This window comes from Pleurodeles waltl, chromosome 3_1 (assembly GCF_031143425.1).
Source record: "Pleurodeles waltl isolate 20211129_DDA chromosome 3_1, aPleWal1.hap1.20221129, whole genome shotgun sequence".
Lineage (NCBI taxonomy): Eukaryota > Metazoa > Chordata > Amphibia > Caudata > Salamandridae > Pleurodeles > Pleurodeles waltl.
In genome coordinates, this window is record NC_090440.1 from 1,456,316,137 (window position 1) to 1,456,330,398 (window position 14,262).

Below are 14,262 nucleotides of genomic sequence, written 5' to 3' on the forward strand. Positions count from 1 at the left end.
TAGATTTACTAAATGGCTCCATGTCATCAGAAACACTATATTCCATCCTGAGATGTAATTTATCCTAAGACATTCTGGGATTTGCAGTCCTCATTTATTTCAAGAGAACCAAATTGGATAAGAATGACTTGAGATGGCATCCTTGATGACAGAGTAATCGGGTTATCTTTGCTGTATTGTGAATTGGGCACCTTCTCTGGTTTTCAGTTTTCTTAGGTGTGTTTCAGGGCATCATGTAAGCAGTGGCGGCTTGTGGGAGGAAAAGAAAGGGGTGGGTTGGGGCGGCACGGCGCGGGGCGGCACGGCGCGGGGGACGACAAATATATACATAATATATTTTTTTTTTTTATGTAATTTTCTCGCCGCTCCGCTCCTTGGTCCTCCACTACAGGCACAGGCTCCCAGCCTGCCCCGCATCCAATCCTGCCAGCATGAAAGCAATGTTAGGATTGGACGGTGTGCCCAGTCCGGGTGCTCCAAGGCAGAGTGATAGTCTCTGCCTGCTGTCTCTGACCTGGCAACGCAGTGCCGGGTTGGAGAGAGCCTAGTGCCCATGTGTGTTTGGCTGGCCCGAGACGGCCGGCCAAACATACATGTGCACTGAGGGGGAGTGCTGTGCACTCCCCCTCCGTCCCTGTCATCGCCTGTGGCCCCGCCCCCTTTTTACCAGAAAACGATAATATACATAGTTTATTATTGTTTTCTTGTAAAGGTTTAGCAGCTGCTGCTGCTGGCGGGGGAGGAGGGAGACGCGATGCTCCTCCGCCATAGCAGAAGAGCCACCCCTGCATGTCAGTAAGACATGCTTTGGTAGGAAGGACTTGGTCTGCAGTATTTAAGATAAATAACCCTTTGCCCTCCCCCATTTCTATATCACCGTATTATTTCTTCCCTCGTTCATCTCTCTCTTTCTCATCCCTTTACAGCTGGTGGAGTAACCCTCTTCATAGCGTTGTACGACTACGAAGCCAGAACCGAAGATGACCTTAACATTTTGAAAGGAGAGAAATTCCACATAATTAATAACACGTGAGTCTCCAGTCTGGGTGATGCTGTGGGCGATGGTGAGAATTGGACTGAGATGAAAGGCCTTGGGCAAGGGTTTGTGGGTCACAATAAGAAAGATTAAGGTCGCAACTTGGCATCTAAACGTACCTGTGCTCTTGATAATTGTTTTCACAGTGTAGCCTATTTTAAATAGAAACAGTATCAAGACCGAAATGTACAGTTATTAGCTTCTGACCTCTAATACCTCAGAGTCCGCCCAACCTCCTGCCCTTCACTATTTTGCTTTCGGTTCTCCACTCCTGGTAGACCTTTGTTCCATTCTCTGTGCTGCTGGTGAGGGCACAGTGCTAGAGTTTGGTTGTTTGTTTGAGCAAGAAAAGAAAACAACCAACCTCCCAGCAGGTGTGTGACATAGCACACACTTACACCCTTTTCAACTCTAGACGGTCCACCAAGCCAGTTACATTATTGGTGCTAGCTGAGTTAGACCGCATGCTTAGCCATGGCTGTTAGGACTCACCCAGCATTACTCACTGAACAGTCCCTTAGGTACCTTCATGTTTCAAATGGTACTTAAAAAGTGGTAGATTATAGCCTAAGAAACCACAGAGGTGATTTTAGCACACACAGACCAACACCCTTTCCAAATCATTCTAACAATAACACCTTGTCTTGTATTGCTAAGGGGTCATTAAAAATTTGGCGTAATGGAGCAACTTCCTTAAAACTGCAGATGCACTGTTCCACCAAACTCACAGTTTCCCTGCCCCATTTTGATGTGGAGAGACCAGTGTTTTTTTGCTGGCAAAGCCTCAGCTGGCTCACCCTGCCCTATTTAGGACAGGATGACCAGCACTCTCCCCTATCCAGAACCACCGTGCAAGAAATGGCTGTCTTGAGTAGAGAAATTCCCAGTAGTACACATGCGCAGCTAAAAAACGAAACTCCCTGGAGCCCCGGTTATTGTTATTTTGTTCTGTAAAAAAAACTCCTGCTTTGGTAGTTTGTTCTTGCAGAATAAACAAATTTAAGTGGATACATCATACATGGCACTGGCTCAGCAAAGGATCGCTGTCTAATATCCAGCACCGCAGCAGAGGCTGTACTGAAGGCACAGAGATCTCCGCATGGTATACTGGATCTCTAAATCCGGCATATGGTCCTCGTATAGGGAAGAGAAGGCCATAGTCTCTGATGATCTAGCAGATGGGCTGGCTGCCCACCAGACTCAAGCTATCCCTATAAGACTACCCAGTGTCAGAAAAGTAGAAAATAAATCTTGGAACCTTGTCATAAGGGAAGAGGTGGCTCATCGTACCAGCTCAAGGCACAACACGTGATCATGTTCCAGGATGTTCGAGTTGGAGTCACTTTCTCGAGGAAGTCTGCTCATATGATCAATACCACTGAAGTAGACTGCCATCACTTACCTCACATCGGTCAGGCATCCGTCTGGGTTGGAGGACAGACCTGTCATTCAGTGTCTTAGGCCTCCCTTGTTTCCCGTTCCCTGACTCCAGAAGGCGAAGACTGGCACTGTGGCTTTTCAGGCCCTTCCACCACACAGAGTGGCCTTTGACACTTTAAAGGACCTTTGTGATTTCAGGGGTAATGAAAGGCACGGAGTTGAAAGAAAGTGATGTCACGCAGCCTTTGTCCAGCTCTGTGCTGTACTTCTGTGAGCTTGGGAGCAAGAGACCCCTTAGATGTACAAAATAGAGGCAGAGACGCCATATTGTTCAGCCACTATACTGAAGTGTTTCCCCCATGTTGGAATGATGTAAACACCCCTGACCTCTTATCTAAAGTAGGTAGCAAGTGCTCCCTACCCTAGCCCTCAGCAGAACTCTATAGCCCTGCCACTCTGGAACCTTCGGAAACTCCTCAGGTGTGTTGGGAAAGGTGACGATGGCACCTATCAACCTGCTCCACACAGCTGTCTTGGATGCCTGCCCACAAGTATGCCCATCCCTCTGGCTCCATGCCCTTCCCTCCCTCGACTATCCCCTCCTTTCACTGGAACATGGAGAGGCCAGAGTACTTTGCAGCATGTTAGCTGAGCGTGATCACACACACAACCGCTCCTTCGAGGTCAGCATTTTATTGTTGCAAAATGCATTCTAGACCCCTGCAATCCTGTATCTTCCCATCTCATAAAACTGAGATAGCAGGGATGGCCGTCACTGATGACGTCCTTCGGCTCACCGAAGCAAACACTGGTGCTCCTCTTACTTGACTCAACCTCTTTTTACCATTCAGCATTCTCAGCTGTTTACAACCAATGGCCTGGGTGTCAGACAATGCAGTGAGATGTTCTGAATCTTACCACTGCCACCAGGCATCACCAGCCTCGACCAGCAATCACGTTGCATGCCCAGCTGATGTTTGCTGCCGAGCCCCTCAAGGCTGTGTTTTGTCTTTATCCATGTTCAGCAGCTACTTGCGCTTGTTGCGGAAGAGTCTGAAAGCTTCGACACTTGAAGAAAGTGCTCCGCTTTATCTGTCGTTTCTTGATGGCTAGCCATGCCACCTCAGCCAAAGTGCACCTCGATGCTTGAGAAGAATGTTACAACTTATAAACACACTAGATGTATAAATATTGTGCAGTCTCTCCCTCATCTAAATCTCGATACAGAGGAATAGACTTACAACCTTTTCCACAAAAACTGAGCACCTAGGCCTTTTAGTGTTATAGGAAACCACACACACACTACTTAGTGACATTAATTCATCTCTGCTAGACAAGATCTTGATTAAGTCACCTTGCTGTAAAAGTGGGTGTAGGCGAATTAGTGACATCTTTTCATCAATTTCCTACAATCGTCAAAATTGCACAAATACAGTATTAGCTGTTTAGTAAAGTATTTTCCCAACCCCATCTATCTTTGGAGCATTCATGAGTCTTAAAATGTTTTTGATTTTTGAAGACACTGTGGGCTCCATCAAAAGGCCTGCAATAATAGCACATTTGGATGACTGCCTCCTGAGATTGCCAATGGCACAAGTATTATCAATTGTGGAATGGAGGAATACTGCCATACTCCAACTTTTCCTTGAGAAATGGACAGTTAACCGATACTGCAGCCATTCTCCCCAGAATTACACATTTTTCAGCCCATTCTTCCCCGGTAATTTCACCAGATTTTAGTTGTTCACCAGCTGTTCGCTGGTTAAATTTCCAGTCTGGAGTAGCGGGGTAATGGAAATGTGGATTTCTCACCTTCCTTTTCACTCCAAATTCATCCAGAATTACAGTTCCTAGGTGAACTATAATTACGTGGGAGCCACGATGAAGGCCTAAAGTGAAGCTTGTTCATCCGTATGACCCTACTGTACTGACACCGACAACCACAAATGGGCCAGCTAGGCTTCCAGCGTACCGCTGGGGCTAGGGTATATTATATCCACTGCTTGTCCATGCTTGCCTGCTACGGGAAACCCAGGTGCCTGGATCAGCAGACTGTGCAGCTGTGGGACCTGGGAGAAGAAGATGTCTCAGAGCAGAAGAAGAGGCTCATGTAAGGTTGTGGACCTGTGTGCTTGGCTGTGCACAAGGGGAGAGAAAGAGACTTGTGGCCACTGACTGGACCTGGGCTGTCCCCAGGGTTTGCTCATTTGGCAACCAGCCTGGAAAAGCATGCAGGGTCTTGGTAACACTTTCAGGGTTTTGTTTAACATATTACCACCTGTAAATACTGGAAATAAAATAGAAATGAACACTAATAAACAACACAGACAGCGATGGGCGGTGACACCAGAGAAAAGATACCCAGGTCATTCTCTCTGTCTAAATATGGTCATGTGCTCATCACATTGTGAAAGTGCTTGCTTCGATGCTGTTAGGGAAGAGGTTTTCCTCACCATGCACCAGCCGTCATCATGATCGCTGCGCTTCCTCTTCTTCCACCTGCCTCATTTAAACCTGTTAGGGGGGGCAGGAACAGATGGCAGCAAATGAGCTACCGGGTGTGCGAAGAAGCTGAGCCGGCGGACGGGTTGCCGAGGGCTCTTTACTGCTGCAGAGGATGGACTGCCAAGCTGCGGTGCGGTCCACAAATGACCTACAGCAGAGGGAGCTTGTGGGCTGCAGCGGAGAGTTGTGGCAGGCCCTTTGTCACTTATAAGTTGCTGTTTCCACCTAATAACAGACAGACAGAATCAATCAGAATGCATTAAACTGAACCCTGCACACACACATCACACTTCCAGTATATTTGGTTATATAACATATGCTGACGGGCGGCTGCAAAGAGGCATATGGTTGTAGTAGGGCTCACTGATGAGCTGCCAGAGGAGGATGGTGACAAGCTGCAGCGGGGGATGGTAGGCGGGTGTAAGGTGGGTGGCAGGCTCTAGTAGGGGTACAGGTAGGCTGCAGGAGCCTGATGATAATTTGTAGAAGGGCACACTAACACACCACACAGGGGCGGATGGGAGTCTGTCGTAGGGCCCGCTGATGCGCTCAAGTCACGGGTACAGGCACACAGGGGCGGAAATGTTAATAGCAACAGCAGGGCCTACCAGGGCCGGCTTCAGTGCTGGTGGTGCCTGGTGCGACAACTTTTTTGTGCCCTCTTATGACCTACTCTTCGATTCCCTTCACTACCACCCTGAAAAAGTGCCTCTCATCTCTGAATATCCCTTCTTTCACATACATTTCATTTGTTTTAAAGCTCTGGTAAAGGTTTGCTTTACTAATCCACTCAGTTACCACATTAAATACAGATCTGTTCTTTGCAGCAGGCATATTAACCTTCTGCGCTAGGTTAAGGCGAGTCAAAACTGCCACTAGACAAAACTCCAAACTCTCTCTCTTTAGCAGGAACATTAATCACAAGAGTTACCTTGACACTTTCATTGCTGCCTGAAAGCAAGCTGGACGCACAAGGAACTCTGCAGCAGGTGATTTTAAATCGCAAGGTATGGTAAACGTAGCGCACCCCAGGTCAGTAGCCCCCCTCAAAGCACCTCCCTAAAGCCGGACCTGCAGCCTACTGATGGGATGTTCAAGGAGCGCTGATGGGCATTGGGTTGGACTGACTCTATTAAGACTGATTATTTTTCTTTCTCTTGTCTTCTGCAGAGAAGGAGATTGGTGGGAGGCCCGGTCCCTGACCTCTGGGGCCACTGGATACATTCCCAGCAACTACGTGGCCCCTGTAGATTCCATCCAAGCAGAAGAGTGAGTACCTGTCTGGGTGTAAAGGCATTGGCGAACAGCTGGTATAGTGTGGAACTGGCTTAGGACTGGTAGGCAGCAATGGGATTGGTTGAGTATTGGAAGCATGAGGTTGCTTGAGTACTGAATGCACTCTGAACTCTCTGAAGTCTGGCTTCAATTGGTTGAGCCCCGTGACGTGAGGTTTGATTTGTAGAGTGCATTGAGGTTAAGTTAGGATTGGAGTAGGAAGTGTGATTGGGTGAGTACTGTGAGGTGGATGGGGTTTGCTTGTGCTCTGTGTGGTGGACGTTGGAGCAGTCGACTCAAGAGAAGAGATTAATTAGCATAAAACAGTACAGGGGTCCAAAGTTTTTTTTTTTGCAGCCAGTTGCCGGTGCTGCCAAATGCTGATGTTACCAAGTACCAAGGCTACCTAGTCTTGCTTCCACTTCATGCCTCTTTTTTATACTTCCTTACGCTTCCTGTTACCTTATCTCACACTTCAGGTTCTTTTTCTCTCTCCTTTTTCTATTTGTCACTGGTATCCTGTCTTTCTCTTCTTCCCCCTTTCTCCCTCTCAGTCTAGTCCTATCTTTCACTTCTTCCTTGTTTTTCCCTTTTCTGCCTTTTTCTTGCTCTGGGTCAAAGTCTTATGATGAAAAATGTCAGTATCGCAAATCTGAGAGCCAGTGCCCACTGCCTTCAACCACGGGCACAAATTAAGCACTGGACTCATGTGACTGAGGAATAGAACCAAATGAGTGCTGCGGGCCGAGGATAGCATTGGTGCCATACAACGTGGTGGAAATGGAGTAAGGTGAGCACACTAGGTGAGGAAGGTATTGGTAAGAACAGTGTCTTGAGAGATGACATCTGCTGAGTACTGACCAATGACAAGGGCAGTTGCTGGGACAGGCCTATCTACGATAACACAGTGAATCCAAACCCCTTGAACGCCAATTACCTTAGGAAGAAGAGAATGCACAGGTTGTGCCAAAATGCAGCATTGGACCAACCCAAAACCCTCATGAGGTACCTCCACTTTACAGGTGGGGCTGTACAGCTATGCAGGACGGGAAACAGGGTTTTAGTAATGAAAGTGTATTGTCCTGTGTTGCAGAATTTATATAGTGCCTCAGACCACTAAGGAGGCCACAAAGTGGTTTCCTGGTAAGCCCTTCGAAGGGAATGGTTAAAAGAGTTTGTGGATGTAGTTCAGCTTCTACAGTGAGTATTGGGGAGATGCATGAGGATCAGGGAAATGCTCTACCTATGGCACGATGAACTGGTATATGTGCATAAGCTGTAGCCATGACTGCAGACAAAGGCACTGACAGATCAGGCCATGCCTGGAAGGTTTGGTTACTGGGGCTGGTATTTAGACATAGAAATGAGATGAGTTTGTGAGACTGTGTAACATATTACTCTTTGAGTTATTTGGTTGGGAATGAACACTGATGGCCAAGGCATATATCTTTAGTTGAATATTGTAGAATATTTGATTGCCAGTAAGTTGAGGTGAGATGGGTTGAGAGATGTATGGTGTAGAATGTGCCTGTGTGAGTACTGAAGCAGTGTGAAATGGATTTTGAATTGTCCTGTATGTGGATCAGTCCTTCATGAGTGTTCTCCTTTCTGTGGTTCTCTCTTGCTTTCAATTTTATTCTTTCACTTTCTTATGTTCTCTTTCTTCTTTCTTATCTGTGACCCTTACTGTCACATATCCTCTCCATTTCTCTTAGATTCAATCCTTTTTACCTGCTCTCACTTATATTTTATTTTCTCTCCCTCATATTTCTTCCTTGCTGTCGGCCTACCTCCCACTACCTCTCTGTTCCACTGTTCTTCCTACCCCGGAAACACTTTACCTCTTCCACTTGTTCTCCTTCCTCTCCTTCTACTCTTTCTTCTTTATTTCTTGCTGCATCTCACACTCATGCTGTCTCTATCTCTCTCCATCTCCCTTTTGTTCACTCTTTCTCTAACACCTTGGCTCTTACTCGCCTGGCCTCATTCCCTCATTTTCTTCTCTCTCTCTCTCCTCCAATGTTTTGCTAACTCTTATAATCCCCTCTTTCCTTCTTATCTCTCACTCACACTCTCTCTTGTTCTCTTGGTCTTAAAATCTTTGTCTGACTCAATTTCCCTTAGGTGGTACTTTGGGAAGCTTGGCAGGAAAGACACAGAGAGACAGCTCCTCTGTCATGGGAACCCAAGAGGAACCTTCCTTGTGCGAGAGAGCGAGACTACCAAAGGTATGAGTTCCATTTCCACTCAGAGAGGGGTGAGGCTGTCATGGTTGCAGACCCCTGGCCCTTTGTGCTGGCCCTGTCCAAAAAAGCCCCTAGCCAGCATGAGGTTAGTGTATATCAGTTTTTCAGTCACTCACCAGCCCCAGTCTTTGACAGTCTTTTTGATCACCTGAGGGTTTGTTTTGAGGATCTCTTTCTGACCACATTGTATGATGTTGCCTCATCAGTTTCATGCCAGTTTGTATTTGACAGTTTCTGCCCACACCATATATTTGTGGGACTCTCCAATTTTGCATCTCATGGCAGTGTATGGTCACTTCCCTTCTCTTGTGCTTGATGATCCTTCTTCATCTCCTCACAGCCTGTACTACCTGATGCCTTTGTGTGATAATCACTCCCATCTTCTGCCTATATATATTCACTTGTTCCTAATCATCTGTATCTTCTGGTGGTCTCTCTGCACTTCCCATTGGTCTGTGGTTCTCCACGTGCTTGAAGGTTTCTCCATGTCTCCTTCAGACCTGTATTCTATGGTCTCTCCTGGTCCTGTCTATTTGACAATACTTCTCACTTTCTAACGGTTGCTATTTGGCTAGTCCCCCACCCCATGTGTTTGCCACTTTCACCCCTCTCTACTGTACTGTGTCTTGTAGCTTCTTCAATGGAGTTGTCTGTGTTTTATGCCTTACTGTCTGTATTTATGTTTTTTATGTTGTATTTGACTCTGTCTCCCTGTCTATGTACCTGACAGTCTAATCTCATTTGATGCAGGTTTCCTATGGGTTTGTTTTTGATGGTTTCCTCTCCCCAACCCAAATACAGAACTTTCCCATCTCCAGCTAGTCTTTATTTACATTTCCCAACACTACTTGTGTTTGTCTGCGCCCCTCCCCAAGCTCTTGCTGGTCTATTTTGGATGGTCTCTCCCTATCCATTTGTTTGACATTCTCACCTCAACCCTGCTGGTTTGTATTTTATGGTTCTTTCCTTGTGGTTGTGTATATATACGTCCCCTGTAGCCAGTATTTTATTGTCTCTCCCTTGTGTGTGTCCATTTGTTGGATGATCACACCTCATCTGCTGACAGTCATCTTCTTCTCTCTATTTGATGGGTTTTCCCATCCAAAGGGTTGCTGATGCTCCCAATCTATGTCTAGTCTTTGCTTGGTGTCTCTCCTCATCCCTTGTGTTTGCCAGTCACTCCTTGTCTGCAGCTAGTCTATACTTAATGGTCACAGAGGTCCCTCTGACAATATTCTCTTCATCCCTTTGCACAGGTGCTTACTCCCTCTCTATCCGGGACTGGGACGATGTGAAAGGAGACCACGTGAAGCATTACAAGATCCGGAAGCTGGACAGCGGAGGCTATTACATCACCACCAGAGCCCAGTTTGACACTGTGCAAGAACTGGTGCAACACTACACAGGTAGCACATGTAGCCTCTAAGAAGAGTAAGGGGTCTGATGGAGGTCCTTTCTCTGACGCCAAAATGACAAACGAGCTTTGCCCATAGTTTGTCACATTGTCCCAATTTATCGCCCTACACATATATAGTAAATATGTTACTAACTTCCAAAATATCGTCAAGGCAAAAGTGCATGTACTGTTGTTAACGCTACAGTGACAGTATTTCGGAGTCAATATTGTGGCTAAGAAAGATGTGTAGGACCAGCTTGGACAATGTAGGACCAACACAAGACATGCTGCCCAGAGCCTCTGAATAGCCGGAATAGGACTGGAGCAGAGTTTGTTGTGTGTTAGGCAGCGACATGGTATGTGACTAATATGACTGACTCTTCCTCTACCTTATCACTCTTTGAGAGGTACTCACTCGTCCCTTGCCCAAGAAGTGCACCAACAGTAACATCTAGATAGGAACAAATCTATATGCCAGTAAATATATATTACACACATGAAAGGGCTGCCCTTCCAAATTTACTTTGATTGTAGTTTTTTTGTGGGTCTTTAGCGAGGATTTTGTTTGGTTACGAAGATCCATGAGAATGATTTGAAGCCCTAATCCTCTGAACTGGATATAATTACACCCAACTTCCATGTGAATCACGGGAGGGATAGATGAATTGCACCATATCACAGAGCATGTATTATTTATGCTTTCATTAGAGGTAGTCAAACAAGGAGTGGCACCAGGGAGTCCACCTTGGTCCTGAAGAGGAGCCTAGGGGTAAGTCTCCGAATCAAGTAGGCTAGGAGGTACATTACAGGTACATCACATTACATCCCCCACTTCCGCAGCCCCTTTTTATGGGCGAGCGCAAAGCACTCCGTCCATAAAGTAATCTCTCTTTGGGCTTCAAACCACACCCAGGTCACGTCAGTCTCTTTCATTGGTTCCTGAGCTTGCTCTTTAAAATCTGCTTGCTTTCATTTGTGAAAGGCATGCATAAGTCATGCCTTTTCTGGTGTTTAGCCCGCCTACACAGCACTGGTAAACTACTAGAAACATACAAGGCTCGATGTTTTGAGCCTGGTTTCTGGACTACTTTATCTGTTAATTTGCGCTGGGGTTTACATAGCGCGATCGCGCTCCGTTTTTTCGTTTTCAATTTCAGCGCGATCGCTCTGCATTTTACATAGCGGGATCGTGCTGTGTTTTTTTCCTTTTAATTTGTGTGGCAAGAAAAGTTAGGTTAGGAGTTCACAACGCAAATAGCTACAACTCGAGCAAATGCGAGCCCCGTTGCATTGAAAATGCTTGTTTAATCATACCGCCTCCAAGAGATCTATTAAATCATTGGAATTACTAGGAGACAGGTATTTTTAACTCACCCAAGACCCCACCACTCCTATCCCTCCTGTGATTCACATTGACAAGACTACATCAGTGCTCCCATGTATCCCGTAGGTCATAGCATGCCACGCTCCGTAGCGGAACGGGAAGAAACCCAATGATGAAGCATGCCACTAAGGGGTAACCCTGGTGGGTGAGGGTTCTTCTAACAGGAAAATCCTTTTTCCTGTGCATCCTGTGCTAGTTCTTCAGCTTGGCATCTTTTGTAATGTTAAATAGGCTATGAGGAGGACAGACCCGGCCCTCAACCTCCTTCTTCCTCTTTGTTTTTTGCGTATTTTCAGTATATCCTTCAAGAAAGCTTTCTACCATTAAACAAAATAGAAGCAAATGGTCTCACAAAAAATTACCAGTCTCCCTGCACTCACAGAGATGTCACTCCTCACACTACAGTCACAGAAGCACATTGCTTTGCACACCCTACAATCACACACGCATTCTGGTCACCCTCATACAGGCAAAGCCTTCATCCTGCACTCATACAGCGTGCCCACTCACCCAGTGAACTGTAATTACTCACCCTGCCCCCAAACAGGCACACTGCTCACCCTGCGCTCATACACCATAACCACTTACCATGCACTCACACACCGTTCCTACTCATCCTGCACACCTAGGCATACCACTCACCCTGCACTCACACAGCATCCCCACTCCCTCTGTATTCAAACAATCATTCCATTCACCCTGCACTCATACAGGCACAGTGCTCACCCTACACTCATAGAGGCACAGTGCTCACCCTGCACTCATAGAGGCACAGTGCTCACTCAGCATTCAGTCTCACTCTGCACTCACACAGCATCCCCACTCCCTCTGTATTCATACACTCATTCTATTCACCCTGCACTGATACAGGCACAGTGCTCACCCTGCTCTCATACAGGCTCACCGCATACCCTCCACTCATACAGGCACAGTGCTCACTCAGCATTCAGTCTCACTCTGCACTCATACAGGCACAGTGCTCACTCAGCATTCAGTCTCACTCTGCACTCATACAAGCACAGCACTCACACAGCACTCGTACAGCGTCTCCACTCTGCACTCATACAGGCATACCACACACCTTGCTCTCATTCAGTGTCCCCACTCACCCTGCACTCATACTCGTGCAAGCTTCTTTTTCAATGTCTTGCATAGGTGCAGGGAGGCCAGCAGCATTGCAAGACTCACTTCAGATGGCAAGGATAAAGACGTGGGTCTATCCCGGATAAAGCCCTCAGACTTTTAATTATTTGGGTACAAGAGGTCAGTGTGCCAGTGGGCATCAGCGTGGCCATTTAACTCTCAAACCAATCGATGTATATTACTTGGGTATAGATAAGAGAGCTGGCCCAGTAGAATGGAATTTAATGTACAAACTTTTCGACAAACACAATTACTCTGCATATGCTCATGAAAATGGCCAGGGCAGTTTAATTGCTTCCTGCGTTTGACTCATCTCTAGAAGTATGCAACATTTTAACTGCTAGCTAGTATTTTTCCCTACCTAATGCAGACGTCCATCTCTCCCATGAGGCAGGCAGCAGCTCAATGGAGATGTGTGGGCTGGGGCTGCCTCCTGTCTCCAATCCACAAAGGCACTTGTCGCTCAAAAGGGTGGGCACTGGGAAGCACTGAATCCTCTTTCCCCAGGCAACGATCGTAGCAGGAGGAATGCGCACCACGATAAGATAAAGTTGCACTCTGCGCAGAACAAAATGGGCTTCACCCATTACTTCCTCCCTCGCGTGTGTCAACTGGAAAATACACAGTGGGCCCCTATTCCAGCCAGTCCTCTTCGAAACAAAAGCATACCAGCATGGGTTTGGGGAGGGGCTCACGTGCTTGCTGACACCCAGCCAAATCTGCCTCTTTTGTCTCTTGCGTTATGGGAACCACGCCCAAGGTCACAGGCCTTAACGCCCAAAAGCAAGCAAGTACACTGCCATTGAAAAATGCCACACCAACCATCTGAGGACACAACGTTGCCTTGTGCCTCTAGGGCGAGTAACCTCTCGACCAGCGGGCACATGCGCATCAACTTTTAAAGCTGGTAAAAAAAAACGAGTTTCCGGTTACTTACTGCCTCAGACACAACGCCACGCGGAGCCTTTCATTAAAGCAACTCTGTGTTTTTTTTGTTTACTGTTAGTGGGGCAACGCCCACTTTGCCCTATAATACCACCCAATCCGGTAACTGATCTCCTTGTCATGTCATGTTATGTTAAATTAGGTACTTTAAATGTCTGCTTGGCATTCTTATTTGAGTGTCTCTGTGATGAGTAAGCACCTTCATTAGACTTGGGCCCATATTTATACTTTTTGACGCACAACTGCGCCAACGTAGCTGTGCGTCAAAATTCTTACCGCCGGCTAACGCCATTCCAACGCGCCATGCTGGCGCCTTATTAATGGAATGACGTTAGCCGGCGCTGCGGACTGGTGTGCGTAAAAAAAAAATGACTCACACCAGGCAGCGCCGGCATATGGGAAAATGGGGGTTGTGCGTCAAAAAATGGTGCAAGTCAGGTCTGAGGCAAAATTCAGGCCTCAAACCGGATTTGCGCCATTTTTTTTGACGCCCAACCTCCATTGACATGACTCTTGTCTTAGCAAAGACAGGAGTCATGCCCCCTTGCCCAATGGCCATGCCCAGGGGACCTATGTCCCCTGGGCATGGTCATTGGGCATAGTGGCATGTAGGGGGGCCCAAATCAGGCCCCCCTATGCCACAAAAAAAATCGGAAGAAAATACTTACCCGAACTTACCTTTACTTCCCTGGGATGGGTCCCTCCATCCTTGGGTGTCCTCCTGGGGTGGGCAATGGTGGCAGGGGGTGTCCCTGGGGGCAGGGGAGGGCACCTCTGGGCTCCTTCCGAGCCCACAGGTCCCTTAACGCCTGCCCTGACCCAGGCGTTAAAAAACGGCGCACATCAGGCTGTGCGCCGTTTTTTAAGGCCCACCCCCTCCTGTGCGTCAAAATGATGCCAGAGTATAAATAAGGGGCACAGGCCTTAAAGTCATTTTTTGGAAGGGAACGCC

At 47.1% G+C, this 14,262-nt stretch overlaps 1 protein-coding gene across 5 annotated transcripts in view; it reads left to right on the forward strand.

The window, feature by feature from the left end:
- Positions 1-14,262, forward strand: part of LOC138285295 (proto-oncogene tyrosine-protein kinase Yrk-like) — a 228,797-nt gene that overhangs the window by 201,269 nt on the left and 13,266 nt on the right. For all 5 annotated transcript variants that reach the window (XM_069225025.1, XM_069225029.1, XM_069225028.1 and 2 more), the window contains exons 4-7: positions 927-1,029; positions 6,092-6,190; positions 8,321-8,424; positions 9,699-9,848. In XM_069225025.1, the coding sequence (XP_069081126.1) occupies positions 927-1,029; positions 6,092-6,190; positions 8,321-8,424; positions 9,699-9,848 (456 nt within the window). The remainder of the gene's footprint in view (positions 1-926; positions 1,030-6,091; positions 6,191-8,320; positions 8,425-9,698; positions 9,849-14,262) is intronic.